The following is a 19,742-nucleotide window of genomic DNA, read 5'->3' on the forward strand; positions in this document are numbered from 1 at the left end:
CAACGATCCTATTTCTTAAGTCAGGTTTTCACCGTGTAGTTACCTCCCAGTTTCGATAAATTAAAGGGTGGTCCATATCAAACGCTTTTTAATAATATTTGTATCCTATCTTTTAAATTCTAACTCTAAATCTAACATATTATACATGAATTTTGATTAAAAAATGTGTAAAATCTAAATTTGATATTATTTTGTCTGTTAATTATTTTTTAAATAGTACTTCCTCCATCCGAAAATACTTGTCACCAAAATGAATAAAAAAAGATGTATCTAAAACTAAAATACGTCTAGATACATCCCCTTTTATCTATTTTGATGACAAGTATATCCGGACGGAGAAAGTATTTAGGATGCAACTTTAATCAATAGCACGTGACCCATCTTTCTTTCGTACATGAACACCTCAACAAAACCAGATTGAAGACAAAACAAGTCATCTACAACCACGCATGCGCGCCTCATCAAAACCTTGCAGGAAAAAAAGCAAAGTTCTCATCTTATGCTGTATGCTGAGAGAGACGCTTTAAGATTGACCACATTCAAATGCGTGATTGTCATCAACACAAATGAGATACCATGTGTTGAAATAAAGAACCTGAACCTACCTATGGGGGTTTGAGTCATGATTATTGGGTTAGGGGCCTGTGGAATTTCTCTCTTGGTGCAACGCATGATCTCTTTTGCTAGTAATTGTTAACAGAAGATGAAGCTACAACGGTGTACAATTAACTAATAATAAACTTAATAACAACAACTGAGGGGCCTATAGGCTAACATGTCCAGCATGCTCTCTCTATGGGGAGCATGGCGATTCACTCCGATGGACAGACAGCATGACTCACGACACCCGCCTCCTTGTGCTGCGCCTTACTGAGCTTGAATCGACCAGCCTTCTCACAGACGAGGGCTGCGGAGTGGACAGCCCCACTGATTCTGGGATGTCAAGGTCATCATTTGCCGGCAGGCCCGACATATCGTTATGCTTCTGGAACAAGTCGTGCAGCGGCTCGACTTCGATCCTCACTTTCTCCACCTGAAACACAACTTCAACTTCAACTCCTTGCATAAATGTGTTCCATGTTTTTTTCAGTGACAAAAGAGTCTAATAAAATTGTCCAGACTTCCATATAACAAGGCAATGGATCAACTTCAATCAAAGCTGTGGTACCATACCAGCTCCTGGTGATAAGCGCGAGAACGAGCTTCAGCCAGTCTTCTCTGCAGATCGATCTCTTTCTTACTTCCATATTCTGAATTCTCCATTTCATTCTCCTTTTCTTCCAGTTCTCGATATAACTCTGAAAATAAGATATCAGTTGCCATCAACATCCAGCGATTCGACAAATTGACAGTCACAACAAGAATGCATACCAAGAGATTAAACAACCAGCCTACGGAAGGAAATGAAATTTTCAATCGCCTTGTGAAGAAATCAATGTAACCTTGAGGACATACCTGTAAATACCGACAAGATCCAGATTTGTGTTGGGATGTCATAAAGTGTCTTAGCTAATGTCAACGATGACTTCAAGATCTCTCTGGCTTGTCCAGTGTCGTGTAACTGAAGTGCTAATGTACCTAATATTGTTAAATACTGAGAAACCAATTGGATGTTACCCAACTGTTGGTGCGCTATTCTCAAACCACTTGCAAGGCGGACCCTGCATCAGGTAGAAACATTTCATATTAACAACATAGAAATTGACTATCTGCAAACTTGCCGAGAGTTCGCTCAACGTAAAAGAGGAAATGAAATGTGGCAGACACCCGTGGGAAACAAATAATGCAGAACATTAGCTACATGGTGGTATAACTTCTGTTTCTAAGTGGCCATATGTTTAACGCATCGAGATCATGTGGGCTTTTAAAAAATTGAAAACAATTATATATCCAGTCACGACAGAGGGGATCTCCAATTTTGCCATTCCAATTCCAAATGAACTTTAAAGTTCAACAACAACAACAAAGCCTTTAGTCCCAAACAAGTTGGGGTAGGCTAGAGGTGAAACCCATAAGATCTCGCAACCAACTCATGGCTCTGGCACATGGATAGCAAGCTTCCACGCACCCCTGTCCATAGCTAGCTCTTTGTCGATACTCCAATCCTTCAGGTCTCTCTTAACGGACTCCTCCCATGTCAAAATCGGTCGACCCCGCCCTCTCTTGACATTCTCCGCACGCTTTAGCCGTCCGCTATGCACTGGAGCTTCTGGAGGCCTGCGCTGAATATGCCCAAACCATCTCAAACGATGTTGGACAAGCTTCTCCTCAATTGGTGCTACCCCAACTCTATCTTGTATATCATCATTCCGGACTCGATCCTTCGTGTGGCCACACATCCATCTCAACATACGCATCTCCGCCACACCTAACTGTTGAACATGTCGCCTTTTAGTCGGCCAACACTCCGCGCCATACAACATTGCGGGTCGAACCGCCGTCCTGTAGAACTTGCCTTTTAGCTTTTGTGGCACTCTCTTGTCACAGAGAATGCCAGAAGCTTGGCGCCACTTCATCCATCCGGCTTTGATTCGATGGTTCACATCTTCATCAATACCCCCATCCTCCTGCAACATTGACCCCAAATACCGAAAGGTGTCCTTCCGAGGTACCACCTGGCCATCAAGGCTAACCTCCTCCTCCTCACAGCTAGTAGTACTGAAACCGCACATCATGTACTCGGTTTTAGTTCTACTAAGCCTAAACCCTTTCGATTCCAAGGTTTGTCTCCATAACTCTAACTTCCTATTTACCCCCGTCCGACTATCGTCAACTAGCACCACATCATCCGCAAAGAGCATACACCATGGGATATCTCCTTGTATACCCCTTGTGACCTCATCCATCACCAATGCAAAAAGATAAGGGCTCAAAGCTGACCCCTGATGCAGTCCTATCTTAATCGGGAAGTCATCGGTGTCGACATCACTTGGAGTCCAAATGAACTTTAAAGTTCAAGAGGACAAATATGGAACCCTAGAGGAGAAATACAAATATGAAACCCTAGAAGAAAAATCTTTTTTTTCCGGGAGTAGTGGGGAAAAAATCATATACAGTGATGCACAATACATTCATTACACTGCAGTCATTATACTAATTTTCACTACTTAGTACTATATCATATCTCACCGTGCATCTTGTGGATTATGCTGCCTCATAAGTAGAAGTCCGTAAACAAAAATGATACAGGTCTTCTCTCGTACCCCAACAAATGAGTCCATGGTTCTGTAAGCAGGACCAATCAATTCTAGTGCCTGAACAGCCAAAAAGGTGAGGCAACATTTAGTTGTATTAGCTGGCTTGATACAGAAAAAGACAGGTTATGTAGGAGTGATATAAAATCCTACTTTACCTCTGAAGATGATTCCGCGTCACCCTTACAAATGTAGGAGACTGCCGCATAAACTTGGCACATAGATTGCATTGATTTGTTCTCTGTCAGCTGAAAAAAATGTATTTCTTCAATTAGAAAAGGGCTGGATAGGTTGCAACAGAACATAAGAACAATTGGCCTAATATATAAAAATCTACATTCCTTGATAGATGTATGTACTTCAGCGGACTTGGGACGCATAGAATATTGACTAAAAGATGGCTAGCTATAGTATAATAGGACTGGTGGTGCCTCAGAAGGACACCTTTCGATATTTGGGGTCAATGCTGCAGAAGGATGGGGATATCAATAAAGATGCAAACCATTGAATTAAAGCCGGATGGTTGAAGTGGCGCCAAGCTTCTGGCATTCTCTGTGATAAGGGAGTGCCACAAAAGCTAAAAGGCAAGTTCTATAGGACGACGGTTTGACCCGCAATGTTGTATGGCGCTGAGTGTTGGCCGACTAAAAGGCGACATGTGCAACAGTTAGGTGTGGTGGAGATGCGCATGCTGAGATGGATGTGTGGCCACACAAGGAAGGATCGAGTCCAAAATGATGATATACGAGATAAGAGTTGGGGTAACTCCGATTGAAGAGAAGCTGGTCCAACACCGTCTGAGATGGTTTGGGCATATTCAGCGCAGGCCTCCAGAAGCTCCAGTGCATAGCGGATGGCTAAAGCATGCTGATAATGTCAAAAGAGGCTAAGGTAGACCGAACTTGACATGGGAGGAGTCCGTAAAGAGAGATCTGAAGTACTGGAGTATCAGTGCGTGGAAGCTTGCTATCCATGTGCCAGAACCATGAGTTGGTCGCGAGATCTTATGGGTTTCACCTCTAGCCTACCCCAACTTGTTTGGGACTAAAGGCTTTGTTGTTGTTGTTGTTGTTGTTGTTGTTGTTGCTGCTGCTGCTGCTGTTGTACTGGAAACCTGATTGTAGATCACATTGTACACGTAACCAATGACCGGATGTTGTTAGCTTTTTACATCATTAATCACATGAAGCACAGTTGGAGGTGCAGCGTGCAGAATCCCCACAGAATATTAATGTGTTTGGTAGCATACAAGAGGAGACTAGGAAATGCATGGCAGAGAGTATGCAAAGAAACATACTGTGGAGCATTGTTCCAAATATCGGCCGGTTAATCAGCATCTCAGTCAGTTAATCGCTACTCGGTGGGACACCAAATAGCCCTTACTGGAAAATTCGCCTATTTATCCCCACTCAGCACCCAACCGATATGGTACCAGATACCGATATCCTGAACATTGCTGTGGAGTGGCATATCGAGAGGAAAAAAATACCTTCAATGCTTCAAGGAAGTGGAAAGCAGCCTCGTCAAAGCAGCCAACAGAATGTGCATACTGTCCCCTTAGCATTTCAATTGTGCTCTCACAACCTTGGAGAATTGTTGGGAAACGAGTAAACCAATTTTTCATCTGTGCTAAAGCCTACAGAAACAATGACGAATTGATAATAAAGGGTTAGTTGAATAACCATAAGATATACAGATCTGATGTTTGGAAAGAAATGTATCTGGCACAATTACTGGACCTATTATACCAGACAAGATGTGCTTATATCAAACCCAATAAAAATATATAATAGCTCAACATATCACGAGAGATTATTTTCAGTAAACAGATTGGCAGGGATGCCCTTAAAAAAAATGGACAAGTATATTTGAAAAGCATATACATAGACGAATACCGAAGAACGGTTGCAAACTTGCAACCTTGAGCAGTCATCCTATGTATTAGTAAAAAAATATGGATATGCTGTTCTATGTACCTCTTGGGCTTCAACAAATTCTGATCTCGTGAGTTCTACAGCTACATTGTTTTCGAGAAACTGAAGTAAAAGCATCAAGTACAACCCGGCCGTCCATATAGTTGAGTGTTCCAAATCTCCCTCTGCATATATAATGACAAAATTAAATGAGGTTAAGGTAACAGAAGTACAATACTACAGTAAAATAATAATTTCTTATGCAGTTAGTGAAGATTTTTTTTCTGCGACGCACAAAATATTTACGAGAAAGTTCTTTATATACGACAGAACAATTGATAATCGATGGAACATGATAATCGATGGTCCTCAATGAATAGACTACATGGCAGTGGATCTCGAGATGTGTGCTACCAGTTTCCATAGAAACTCAAAAGAAACAGTTGGGTGGTTGTGGCAAGCTCCAGCTTGCCCCTTCTTGATGACCGGCAGGCAGTTGTAGCTAGGGCAGCACCTGGTGCCGGCAAAGAAGTTGGAGGCAAAATTGTCTGGAAAGATTACTCATCTAGGTACTTAGCGCCGCCCATGGCCATCAAATTGGGTGGTCTTGGTGCAAACAAGCATGAGGTTATAATGTGGTGCAGATTTGGTGCTTCAATGGGAGCCCAGCGCTGAGAGGGTGGAAAAAGAAGATGAGGATTAAGAGAGGTATCACGGAAAAATATAACATGAGAAATTTAATGGAGTGGCAGTGGAAGAAACGGGTAAGGTTTTGCTACAGTTGTTGCATATAAGGGAGAGATCGTTGTTTGAGAGCAAATCAGGGAAGTATTCATTGACATATAGATATTCCGAAGATTGAATTCGTTAAAGCAGCCCAGCGAGTAGAGAAATGTCTGGTATGAAGTAGTTCACGCCAAATTCAAAATTAATGGCCCATGACTGATATGCATGATTTAGTTGGCAGGGGCAAAGATTGACAAGCTAGGAGCTACAAATTCCGTTTTCTTAAAAGAAAAAAAAAGGAAGAAAGTTCAAAAAAAAAGAACATATGACCACATGAGAAAGGGTTAAACATATCACAATTGATTTAGTCTGCATAGGATTTGCCACATTGGAACTCCAGCAGGATAAGGTATCATGCATATCCAGCACATAAGACAACAAGAACCGTGACAACTCACAGTATCAGCTCAACTTAAGATTGTTTCTGAAAGGCGTGATTTTTAGAATGACCATCACGATTTGGTAAAAGTTACGTAGTAGATCAAAGATGAGGCAGAAGAAGCAAGGGCTGGAAGTTTGTTTTTTGAGCCACTGTAGGAGCAGCCTCCTAGGCTTAGTGCTCTTTTTCGGGATTGACATTTGACTTCCATTACCATGTCTCGCCATTTTGGTGCAGATGTTCTTGCATCTAAACTGCTTTTCCAGCTTCATGGAAAGATATGAAAAGCTCTTGCATATTCTCTAGAAAAATTTGAGCTTATGTTGCTTAACCAAAGAAAGGAAAAAGTGTGTGAACAGTGGAACTACACAGTAGTAGAATGACATGGATCCAACCAGGGTCATGCATTAAGGCCCCCTTTGTTTGGGCTACAGATTCTTGAAAATCAGCTATGGCTTGGATTCTGAGAATCAGCTGCAGCTGCAGATTCTGAGAATCAGAATCGATCTGTTTGTTTGCCCTGCTTTAGGAAAATCTGAAGTGTTGTGAAATGTCTGCAACGCCACCAAATACACTAATGTCTAATGATCAATCATAAAACTTTCATACGCACATGATTTAAGCAGTTGTTCGCTAGAAAAGTGGGTAGCCGCCGCTGGAGGTAACACATCTATTCCTTGGGCCGTTGGAGCAAAAGGATCTGGGTAGCTTGTCGCGGCGTTGGTGTTGACATTGTGGGTGTCGCTGCTGGAGCTTGGGGCGTGGCGCGGTGCAGGTCAGGCAGAGGATAGTAGCTCGAAGAGCGGACGGAGCCGGCAGAACTGCAAGCGGCTGGAGCTCAGATCCAGTCGTCTGGGGGTGGCCGGTAACTGAGGTTGGGGATGGACAGAGAGATTGGACAGTGTTCGGGGAGGTGTGGATGTGGCGGATCCGCCCGCTCAGGAGCCGACGGCGGCGGCGCTCTTGGAGCCGGCGGCGAACGGAGCCTGTGTATCTCTCTCTGTCGCTGGGGTGGAGAAATAACGAGGGGAAATATCTATTGGGAGAGCGATGGCATTTCGTCTGTAATAACGGGAAGAAATTAGGTTAGATTCTAAGGTGGGTAAGTGGAAGCTGGGGAATCGCTCGGGAATCAGCAAATTCGCAGCTACCGGCTGCAGTCGCCTTGCAGTGTAACTTTTAGAATCGATTCCTAGAATCTCTCATGGGTAGCTGGTTGTTTGTTTGCGATTCGGATTTTGGAAGGAGTAGAATCCAGAATCACTAGCCGAAGCTCAAACAAAGGCCACCTAAGTGTCAGCTCTAAAATATGGTTGTACACAATAAAATTTGTAAAGAGTTGTCGTAGAAAATAACTGAAGTTATTATCAGTACCTGTCACACCATCCACGATCCCAAGCTTCGAGAGTTCCTCTGTGAAACAATGTGAATGCCCAGTAAATTATAGATATACAGAAGTTTCTATGTATTTCAGGTTTAACATAGACACAATATATATAAGATCATGTTTAAAATATCCAAGAAAAAATGCATGGTGAAAGGTTACTATTAGCTTATGCAAGGTCGATATGTATCAATGCATTTACTGCCCTTGATTACTCAACAGGTGGTACATGCGGGTCGAGGTTACTCCTTGCAAATTCCGGTGATGGATTGAAGGTGTACCACGTTTGATGTTTCATGAGGCATACATGGACAATAAATCTGGTATGCAGGGAGCTAATGTAAATTTGGACGCTGTGGTGCTGATCAATTGAGGATTTTTTTTTTTTACAAAATCACGCCAGGTTTAATTTTAAAAGGCGGCGACAGCTATGTTATCAAATGCATATAATCAGCACGTAGGAAGTAGAAATATACACTATAACCTTGAAATCTTGCCGAGTTTAAATTACAACCTTCAACTACTAAACCATTTATTTTTGACCCCAAACTATGAAACCCATTCACCCCCTCTCTCTCACTCATCTCTCAAGTGACTTTCTCTTCTCTTAAGCACGACTTTAACTATATTGTCACTCTCCCCAACTCACGCCTGCCTGTCATCTTTTCAATCTCGCAACCTGCATCATATCCTGGAAGATATTCACTGTTGCCCTGGATAATCTTGTGGCTGCAGGGTTAGAGATTTGGGCTAGCTCGGGTCGGGGAAAGTAAGAAGAGAAATGGCCATGGGAGACAGAAGAGAGATAGGGCCACGGCTGTCGTGGATTAGTTGTGCCAGCTGTCCACCATGTGGAATCTGAATCAGCACAAAGCCACCTGAGATTGGACCAAGGGGCTAAACTGAATAGATTTTCATGTTTTGGCGTAACAAATAAATTGCTTACAAGTTGAAGGATGTACCGTGAACTTTGGCAAGAGTTAAAGGTTGTAAAGTAGACTTTATTATAAAAAGTAAAACATGATTTCATTGTTTTGTGAAACACTTGTTTAATGTAAGACCTAATGGTGTAGGTTTTCTATAGCTGGGTTTGGGATAAAAATAAATGGCTTAGGAATTGAAGGTTGTAACGTGAACTTCGGCAAGGGTTAAAGCAGGGGCGGGCCCACCTCAATTCAAGGGTATTCAGTTGAATACCCATTAATTTTGCCAAAAAACTAGATATATATAATGTATATACTGCGTATATATAAGGAAAAACGAAACTGTACAGTCAAACTTGCTAGTTAAGTATTTCAGCCCAAAACTCCACGACTCCGCGACTTGGCCCATTGGCCCAAGTGGCTGTAGCGCACGCACGCACGCAGACCATCGGCCCTCAAAAAAATCTATGGATCAGGTCAGATGGAGACGAACCAGCACCTTGCCCTGTTCTCTCCACATGCGAGCGGCGAGCCGCCAGGAGGCCACGGCGGTTGCCATGGCCTGCTCGGCAACTGGACGTGCGAACGGCGGCCTAGACGGTGCGACGAATTCATCCCCCGCTTACCCTGGTTCTGATCCAGCAGAGGGCAGCAGCCAGCAGGCATTGGTTCGGTTTCAAAGGCACAACCCACAAATTCAGGTATAATTGCTAATTGGATATATTAATCCTTCACTTCTGAAATTGGGAGCTCTCTTCTTATGCCAATTCTTATTTCTTAGTCCAACTGAATACATCTATCGCTGCAGGCAGGAGCATAATTTTCTTCTCGTGTTGTTAAGGAGGATGCACTACAGTACATACAAACAAAAGTAAGTTAGTTCGGACACTTCTCTGCCTATTTAATTATAGTGAAATTAGAACTTGTTTGCAGTCGATTGTGAATTATTTAGACATGAGAATTTGCAATTTTCCATTTAAATTTGTAATGTGAGAATGTTTATAAATTTTGATTTTGCTACAGTGAACATTATCTATAAAGAATAGTACTCCTGTAATTTGTAAGGTTTCTTATCCTTTTCTATTTTCTATCCTCTATATATCTTAGATTTTGCCGCAATATGTTGAACAATTACTTTTATATGCTGAACAATGCAAGTTATGATCAATTATGATGAATATAATATATTACGAAATATCTTTTATATAGTTTAGAACTAGTACAATATACTACTATAATCGGTTATACGCGCCAAAAGGAAGGCTATATAGGCTTCCCAAAAGAAATTCAAAATTTGAATACACAGTCTTCAATTCCTGGGCCCGCCCCTGGGGTTAAAGGTTGTAACGTGAACTTCGGCAAGGGTTAAAGGTTGCAAAGTGGACTTTATTAAAATGTAAAACAAGATTTCATTATTTTGTGTAACACTTGTTTAGTAAGGCCTAAAATAATCATCCAATAAAGTTAAAATCAAAATATTCAATTTAACGTCAAAGACTCATTTCCCGTCATTTTCAGCCGTTCCGCTTAACTACGTCATGTATCTCAAACCCACCATTTGCATCAACATGGCCACTCCCATTTATATATGCCTCTCATCCATTTATGTCACAACATTCACATAGGCACCTTCATGGAGTTTGCTTCAACAAGAAAAATGGACATGGAATATTGTGAAACCCAAGGGTCAGCTGTAACACCCCACCTCTCACCCAGACCAGCAGTCGTTACTCGTAGCAAGATCTAGACTGGCCTCACAGACCAACACCCCACACATTGTCCTCTCTCGTGCGCAATGGGGAAGAACTTCCCAGCCGGTTACACATCCCCAAATTGCTCCAAGCCAAGCACACTTAACCAGAGGTTCTTGGAGATGAGTTCCCGGAAAAGAAGGTGCACCTTGTTCATATGAGCAGCCTATCATTCCTTCTAAGCTAGGATGTCACATCAGCCAAGTAGCATTTGATGAAACCAAACATCCTCCTAAGGTTGGCTGAAGATCTTACCAGATCATGATAAATGGTACTGATCAATCTCAACTTGTCAAACAAAAATTAAAACCACCACCTTGTAAGGATTGTTGTTGAGAAAAGGGAAAGTTCACACTCATATGAGAATTGCTGTCGCTGCATTCTTGCTGTAGACATGTATCAAGAAATGCTGAAACCTTTATAGATCTGTTGCTCATATGAACGAACAATAAAACAAACTTATCATTGATATCTCTACTCCTAATGTCTGAGTTGGTAGAATAGTATCCACGGTTTATTTTCGTCCCACCACTTCCAACCGTTTTATTTCGCTGGTTTTTTTCGTCCCCCCTCTAGGGTCCCTAGGCACGCACCCAAAAAAAACATACAACGCCGCTCCCCTCAATCCCCTCGAACTCCCAGAGGAGAAGCCGCCGCCTACGTACGATCTTCCTGCCGCCGATGCACGAGATCGCCGCCGCCGACCTCCCACCAGAGAAGACGCCGCCGCCGCCGTCCGGGATCGACATCTCTCGCAGCTGCAATATCGTGCGACCTAGCGGCCACCGGCAGTTACTCCACATCTCTGGATGCTCCCGGCGCGGGGTGCAAGCTGTGCGGCGGCGCCCTCCACTACTGCCCCTGCCAGCGGCTGTAGCTGCAGCGGGTGGCCCTCCGGCAAAGTGCAGCGGCGATGTCGGCAGTTAGTTTTCTTCCCATCTCGCGGGCGGCATTGGAGATCGGCATCATCCGGATCCGCCATCAATGATGCCTCACGCTTCCCATCGCGGGCGACGAGGAGAGCGTGGGCGAGAGCTCCTGGCCTCATTACCGTCGCTAATATGGTGCCGATTTGGCCGCAGGCCACGCCCCGATGCTCTCCCACACTCTCCATCTCAGTTCGTGTTCCCCTTACGTCTACCCCCGATTCTTGAGGTCGGTCAGTCTTGACGGACTTACGATTTGAACATACTTGCGTCTTTGTTGTGCTGCAGGTAACTTGCGATTCACCGGCGGCGGCGGCGCCTGACCGCGCGGCTAGGTTCGCCCTTGTCCTCGCCGGCGTCGCGGCCGGAGGCCATATTGACCCAACCTCTGCACCTAGCGGCGCCGGTTCCTTCCCGTCGCTACACCGTTTCGCGGTCGAGGAGACCCAACTAGCACGACCATGCCTCGGATGCTTTTTTCATGCCTCAAGGAACCTGGCAGCATCGTTAGTATCAGGTTTGTTCCATTACACTTGGGTCACCGGCAGTTGCCGTGCTACTGTGCTCCTCTCTTCTTGCAGTGGCTAGCTGCGGCAATTCACGGATCATGCTCTTTCAGGAGGTTGTGCCTTTCTCAATTGATCAAAACAACAGATATATATTGCTATTTCTGATGCTGTGTGGACCATCAGAAACCTGATGTGTGTGTGTGTGTTCATAGAATATCTTGCTATTTATGTATATTGCTTCCCTTTTATTCATGTACTACTTCTCTAAATGTAATGCTATCTTTTGATGTTAATGGACTAAAAGTCTAAAGCCTTTCCTTCTGCAAAATGATAATATTAGAGCTATACGTCTTATAAGCCCTATTGTATATGACAATCAGACATTCAGTTATATTATGTTTGCAGCATGGCATTTTTCCATTTCTATTTTCCCGATGAATCACATGGTAAATTATGATGTACAATGACTGCTCTTGCAAAAAGTTTGGAATTCAGAGAGGGGTTCTACAACAAGCAAGGATTTAGGATCTGAATCTAAATGACCTCTTCTTTAGTCCAGTCCTAGCAAAAACTGATCAGAGAAACAAAGAAGCAACAACAAATGGGTCCCTTTCTTGCCCACAAGAGTTATCTGGGTTTAGGTCATGAACCTTTTGCCCATCAATACAAGTGCAGGATTTGAACATGTTAATTCTGCGCTTCTGTTTGGAGTTTATATTCTACCTTTCGTGCGAAGTAGTTAGATTTATCTCATAGAAGATGATGGCCATAGAGTGGAAGGTGGGGAGATTCAGACTTCCGAGGATGTTAATATGCTCAAAGTTTTTCAGTTAAACATGTTGAAATCCTCCATGTAGCTGTGATTGTCGACACAACGTCCCTCTCTCTGGACATAGAGGATCAGTTGTTGGACTAATTTATTTGTCTGTTGTATGACTTGCCACAATTTTTTAAATTTGTATTCACATGTTATCAAACCATAAAGATTTCAATATCTTAAAACTTTAGTATAATTAATCTACCTGTATTTCTCGACTCTAGCATTTTGTGCTTCTTCACAAGTTCCAAGTTGTTATTTGGCGATTAATTTAATTTGATCTTCAACTTTGGGTTTTTGGCACTTGCCCGTGCAGGTTATGACTATGTCGTAGGTGATGTTCGGAAAGGTGACCAACAAGGAGAAGAGTTCTTGCTATCAACTAGGCTGGATGCCCCCAGGAAGAATAACATGAGTCAACTTTCATGATTGATATGTTTATTTCCTCTAGCTACACAATATGTGATATTGCTTCTTAATTAACGCTTACTGGTACGTAGTAAGCTGACATATGGTATTTTTTTTCTCGAGTTGGCACTCAGTAGTAAAAGTGGTTTATACTTCAAATAGTTGAGCCGAAAACTGGCGTACCATGGCTGCTAATGTTACAAAGCAAGTGGATGGACTCTTATTTCCCGCCATCTAATCTTTGTTTTCTAGCTTTGTTTGGCTACAAAAGGCTAGATTCTGGTATATATACATTGGTGTAGAAGCTAGAAGCTCATTGATATTTTTTTCTTGCAAACATATGAAGGATTGTGCATGAAAATTGCACCGTTGAAATCTACATCTGGGTTAAGAGCTTTGTCCATAAGTTAAGAACATCGCTTTGGACATTTAGATATTTTTCTAGCATTCTTTAGGCTCTTGACCCAAAGTGGTCGGACCCTTCCCCGACCCTGCGCAAGCGGGAGCTACATGCACCGGGCTGCCCTTTTTTATTCTTTAGGCTCTTGACTTAATTTATTTTCGTACTGTAAAATATTAATTATATGTTGTACAGTAGTAGTAGTATGAATACCATGTACTCATCAAGTTTGTTAAAGTCAAAAGATTACCAGGAAAGGAGAGCAGAGTTCAGGTCATGTTCAGCTCCATCCATCAAGGGAAAGATATACGAGGCAAAGGATTACGTGTTCTTCTAAGACGACATGATCTCAAACATGCCACTGGTACCACCTATACTAAACTTGATTTGTTCTCTCAATATGGAGTGTTAATCTTCTACTCTGCATAGTACAATGTTCCCTTGGCTCGAACGATATAGGCATGGCAAGTTTGGTTGGAGGAGGAAATAAGAATGATTTAATAATAGTAAGAAAAGGGAGATAATGTTGCTTGATGTATATGGGGATTCTGAAGATATGTATGTTTGATACTTTCCCTGCATGATAGAGATTAGTTGGGTTTTTGAAGTTCTCTATAGAAGAACTATGTGGGATTCTGTTGTTGTATTATTTAACCCCCTAAATATTTAGACCCCCGTTGCAACACACAGGCAATCAGGTCAAATCTGGCTCCATTATAGAATCAAGTAGGAAGTAGAAAGGGACCAGCTGCAGCCCCATCAACAAAGACTACGACAACGGTGATGGCAGTGTGCCCCGGCGAGCATGAGCAATGACCAAGACGCTTCCCAGGTCACATGTCGAGGACTTCCTCCTGGACGCTGCCGCTGCCTTGGTTGCTGTTGTTGTCCCCTCAAATAAGCCGTATCAGGTTAGTTCTATTGCACTGCAAATACTGCCACTTCTACTGGGTAAGCAAATGCATGTACACAAGTGTTGTACAAATAGAAACCATCTACTTTCTGTATTAATTCTCCGAATTACAGGCATCGTAGCAAGTGTATGTAAAATCTTTTGACTCCCGAGTTGATGTCGGTTATGGTGAGAGTAGATTGGTGTATTTAGTTGTTTCTTCTGGACACATGAAACTTCATTTTTAACATTATTATAGTTTGTACTAATTCTTTCTCAGTAAGGAATGGGTAGAAAGTGATATAATACAGTTTTGACTAAACTATATTGTAGTTTTATCAACATCTATAGGAGTTTGTTACGTCTTTGTTTTTTATTGACAATTAAGATGTCAGTATTATATGCATTGTCGACTTTGCTGAACATTCTTTAAACAAAATTCCTGACTGTTCGGTTACTGATCAATGTCTACATCTTTATAATTAATTAATAACCCTTATATTGCCATCTGGTTTTTAGTTGGAACAATACTTATGGTGATAGTTTTCAACTTCTTGTGGGGTTCATGTCTCTCTCATGGAGCATCACCAAGTAATGAGACTTACATGAATATAGATGCTACAATCTCATCATTCATCGGTGCACTGATGCTGCTGGCAGCTAAACAACCTTCTGTACACTCATGGGACTGCTAGGATCAATTATGTATGCTAAACACTACATTGTGAGTGCGTACCGGCAAGGCAACCAAGATTTTGGGCCTCTACATACTGTTTTGATACTTTGACCAGATGAACTTTATAGTTTGACCAGATGGAGCTTTTTTTTAGCTAAAGTGTCTTGTTATGTACTCCCTCCGTTCCAAAATAGATGACTCAACTTTGTACTAACTTTAGTACAAAGTTAGTACAAAGTTTGAGTCATCTATTTTGGAACGGAGGGAGTAACTGAAAAGATGATAAAGTTCCTGTTGAGGGCAGAACCAAGAAGTCGAGAAGAAGAGGTTGCAAGAGAAGAAGACACCAGATCCAACCATCGAAGGCGAGAATCTAGGTTTTCACCCTGAAGAACCAGTCCAAGCCGAACAATGCCTTCAACAAGGTAACGACGTAAAAACCTCACGATTGCTAGGTATAACTGATATACAAGTCAGACCTAGGCTTCCACCCCAGAGCTTGAGACTGGGTGCTCGAATTGCATCGCCATCGACGTCCCTTATGTGTTGCGCCACCACTTTTCCACGATCTCAGCAGGTACATGTGATGTACGGCCGCTGTCGGTGCACAACCATCCTCTGCTTGAAGTCATCGCCTGTAATTTGCAACTCTGCATTGAAGACAGCCACCGGATCTAGGGCGAGGACCCTCACAAAGACCTTTCGATGGACACCACAATCCGCAGAAGGTTCGCCTTGTATACAGTTTGGACTCTTCATACAACACAGTCCCCATAGTTTCAAGCTTTGAGACATTTAGTGAAATTACAAAAAAAAAAAAATTGTAGTGAATTCAACGACGCACTCAAAATAGCGCAATCCAGCTGAAATTCCGATATATCTAGATGGCAACGTATATTTTCTGCTGGTATTCCAACGAGCATGGACGGGTAAATTTATATATTTCATTATCATAATATTCAAGGTACAAGCATTTATTTTTGTTATCACTATATTCAAGATAATACTAATATATTCAACTGCATGGATGTGTCTCGCTCTTTTGTTTTTGATTTTATGCTATCGTGGAACGGTAAAGATTTGATTCGTCCGGTTTGCACGATGAGTACTCTCCGTTGCATATTTTTAGAACTTCCATGTGAAATATTCGTGCTAACTATATATATATTGCTTATGCAAGATGATTATGAGTTGAGGAAGAAGTTTTATTATACTTGCTCAAATATTGTGCGTATGAACCTAAAGATAACAGTTCTGATATTAAGAATATCTTAAGCCCATCAAGTAAATATTAATTCACTACAGATTATTGGTTGGATCATTGCTCTCTATGTACTTACTTCTTTATCAACTTACATTTCAAGTGAAGTGGATTTCAATTATTACTGGCTATCTTTTGTATGCATGTGAAATTTAACATGCATTATATTTATATATAACTTCAGCAAAATATTTCAAATGCCCGTGACAATGCACGGGCATTCTACTAGTGTTCCATAGTTTTCAATAGCCGGCTATAGCTCCGCTATAGGAGCTATAGCCTTTTCAGCAGGGTGCAGCTAAATGGTCGCCTTCACAAATAGCCCGCTTTAGCCCACTATACCTGATTTGGAGGCCCGCCGCTATTTTCCATAGCCCGCTATTTAAAACATTGATGTTCCCTCTCGTTGAGATGAACAGCATCGTGGCATTTCAAAGGGGAGAGTGGAAGTGGGATGACTTGGAACACGAGAGGATCGCATACAAAATTGCTACTCCCTCTATCCATATATATAGGGCCTAACGAGTTTTTTGAGGCTAATTTTGACCACATGCTAGAGCAATAATATATGACATATTACACAAAGCATACCGTCAAATTCGTACGTGGAAGGAGCTTCCAGTGATACAATTTTCACATTATACATCTCATATACTATTAATCTTATCGATAGTCAAAGGCGGTCTCGAAAAACGTGCTAGGCCCTATATATATGGATGGAGGGAGTAGTGATAATGTGTTCTCCACAGGAAACGAGGAAGTGAATGGGCCAAAAGTGAAGAAGATTATATCTGGTTCACAAGGATAATCAGAGCGATTATGATAATGAATAGAGAAGCCCTTGTAGTACGAAAAAAAACATCCACAAAAAGATAGCTGTGAGATTACTAGAATGGCAGTTAATTATATCAAATACTGAAATTAATAAAACCACACAAACACCTCACAAAATAAACCCTAGAAGGGAATACAATTGTAACCCTCACAGTATTGATGATTGAGTTTAATAAGCACCTCCCTGTAAAGCAGGACTTAGTAAAAAAAATGGCTACTATTTGATACCCATGGTTGTAAACTAGCTGTGTCTGCTATCTTGAATTGTATAACATGTGTAGTTAGCTATAAGCATATCATCTTCAGAAGCAATACTTCAAATAAGTTAGCATTCAACAGCACATACCATGGATGAGCTGTAGTCCTGAATGTATTCTCTTTCCACACTCCTTAAATATGCCTTTTGGCCGACTGACCATCACGACCATGAGATCCACCAGCACAAACACCGCAGTCCGCGGGAGCCACTCTCCGTGCATCGGCGGTGGTGCCAACAGTAACTTGTCCCCATAATCTAACACATCTTTCAATGTGTCATACCCGCACAACGCTTGCAGCTGAGCTCTCAACTGCCCCTGCTTATGCGCTAGAGCCACCCTCTCCCTCTCCTTCAACATGGTCTGCGCTAGTGTTCCCTCAACTGCACTGAGTTCAGTACCAAGCTCTTTAATACGATGTCCCCTCTCCATCTCGTTCTTAACAGCGGTGTCCAGCCTCTCTACATGCTTCGAGGCAGCCTTGTAGTCACATACCCTGAGCAGGTAGAAAGTCTGCAGCAGCTCCGTGTAGAAGAACAGCCCAACCCAATGCTCCTTCTGCATTCAATAAGCATAAGATGGCATGCAACAAAACACAAAATTTATATCTCTTCACTGCTACAGACAGCATAAAAATGAAGAGGTGAAGAAAAAAAAAAAGCAAACTTGAGTTTACCTGCTCGGCCGTGAGCGCATCCCAGAGCTGGGAGACGCGCGCGACGGCTTCTTCAACGGCGGCGTTGTCCTCCCAGCAGAGTAAATGGACGTGGAGAGCGGTGGCAGCGAAGAATAGGTCGAGCTGGGGGCTCTCGAGATCGGCGGCGGCGGCAGCCCCGGCAGACAGAGTAGTGAGAGCAGATGCAGCGTCCCCGTCGACTACGAGTGCGGAGGCGAGCTGCGCCTGGAAGTTACTGGTCCAGAGGAGGGCCGGGCCAGGGGGGAGAAGCCCCGAGGCGGAGGCGGATGCGAGGAGGCTGAGGCCGCGGCGGAGCGCGTGCTTCTGCGACGGGACGGCGCCGAGGAGGCCGTAGACGTTGGCGAGGAGGGAGTGCGCGAGCAGCTTGAGGCGCGGCGGAGCGGAGGGGAGCGGGTTGAGGACGAGCAGCGCGCGCTCGAGGTGGGCCTTGGCATTGGCGAGCCCCTTGGAGCGGGCGAGCAGCAGGCCGGCGAGGCGCATCCGCGCGCGGGCCTCGGCGAGCGGGAGGAGCGAGGCGGCGTGGGGCGGGCTGAGCGCCGAGTCCAGGCAGGAGGTGGCGGTGGTGAAGTCGCGGCGGCGCTCGGCCTCCTCCGCCAGCGCGAGGAGCCCATCCGCCGCCGACATGGACGGCCCGGCGGACGGCATGACCTAGGGCGTGGTGAGCGGCAGCGGCATGGAGATTTGGGGGAATCGGGGTGGGGGAGCGTGGGTAGCGTGGGCTGGAAGGGGGGGGTGGGGGAGGAAGGAAGGACTGGGTTCGGCCGCCGGTTTCAACGGGCTCGTCTTTGTGTGTTGTGCTCGGTCGCTGTTCACGTCGCCGAACGGGGAAATGGTCCGGCGGGTCCTGCTGCTGCCGCTGGTTGGAACACGTGACGCTGCTCGCGTGTGAAACCGGAAAGAAATGGGCAAATTCCGGTCGTGCCACCAGTAATTTTCTTTGTACAGTTCAAACGCATATGCTCACATAGTATTATCATAGGCATCTTACGCTCTCTTTTCACTAAAAACGCATTGCCTTGAAAGTTAGAAATAAATTAAGAGAATGTGAGCATCAATCTCTTTCACTAAAGACGCATTGCCAGAAAGTTTAAAATAAATTGAGGAGAATGCGAGCATCAGTGACCATCTGCTTTACGCTCAGTTCGCTGTCATTATTAACTTGTTAGCAGCACCAAGAGACCGACAGCGCGGACCCACGGGGCAGGCAAGGTGCAGGAGAGAAGGGCCAACAGTCAACCAGAAGGTCCACACGGGCCATGAAGCCCAACTGACGATCGAGCGGGCCTGAGCGGGTGAGATGATGGATATATGCTAGACCTAGAGAGTGAGAGAGGGCATCGACTGGCATATGTCTTGCGGCGGCTACCTACTCCTCCGTATCTCTTTCCTCTTCTTTCACAAGAACTATCTCCTTCTCCCGATCCCCAATTCTTGTATCTTGTTGTAAACCAAATATTGAGAGTGATAGGTCGTGGTTCCTAACAAGTGGTAATCAGAGCCTAACCTGGCGTCGCTTCCCGATTACCTCATCAAGCCGTCGGTCACCACAAGGTAGCAGCGGCAAGCCAAGGCGATGGAGTCACATATCGCGGAAATCCTCGAGCGCATGCGAGGGATCGAAGAAATCAAGGAGTTGCAGCAACGACAAAGGGGCAATCTCCTCGATCTCAAGGCCTCCATCGACGCATGGAAGCCGGGGATGGAGAAGTCGGTCTCCACCCTGCAAGCGGCGGTG

General features: G+C 43.8%; 1 protein-coding gene across 1 annotated transcript; it reads right to left on the minus strand.

Moving 5' to 3' along the window:
* Positions 1 to 436: 436 nt before the first annotated feature.
* On the minus strand, positions 437 to 18,652 carry LOC119364017 (sister chromatid cohesion protein SCC4-like). Its single transcript, XM_037629404.1, has 10 exons — positions 17,987 to 18,652; positions 17,400 to 17,868; positions 7,647 to 7,685; positions 5,171 to 5,292; positions 4,684 to 4,830; positions 3,353 to 3,442; positions 3,130 to 3,254; positions 1,456 to 1,661; positions 1,174 to 1,298; positions 437 to 1,033 (listed from the first exon to the last, which is right to left on the minus strand). Exons 1-10 carry the CDS (start codon positions 18,650 to 18,652, stop codon positions 839 to 841), a joined length of 2,184 nt encoding a protein of 727 aa, XP_037485301.1. The 3' UTR covers positions 437 to 838.
* Between the last annotated feature and the right edge of the window lie 1,090 nt (positions 18,653 to 19,742).

Source organism: Triticum dicoccoides, chromosome 2B (genome assembly GCF_002162155.2).
Source record: "Triticum dicoccoides isolate Atlit2015 ecotype Zavitan chromosome 2B, WEW_v2.0, whole genome shotgun sequence".
In the NCBI taxonomy this organism is placed as follows: Eukaryota; Viridiplantae; Streptophyta; class Magnoliopsida; order Poales; family Poaceae; genus Triticum; species Triticum dicoccoides.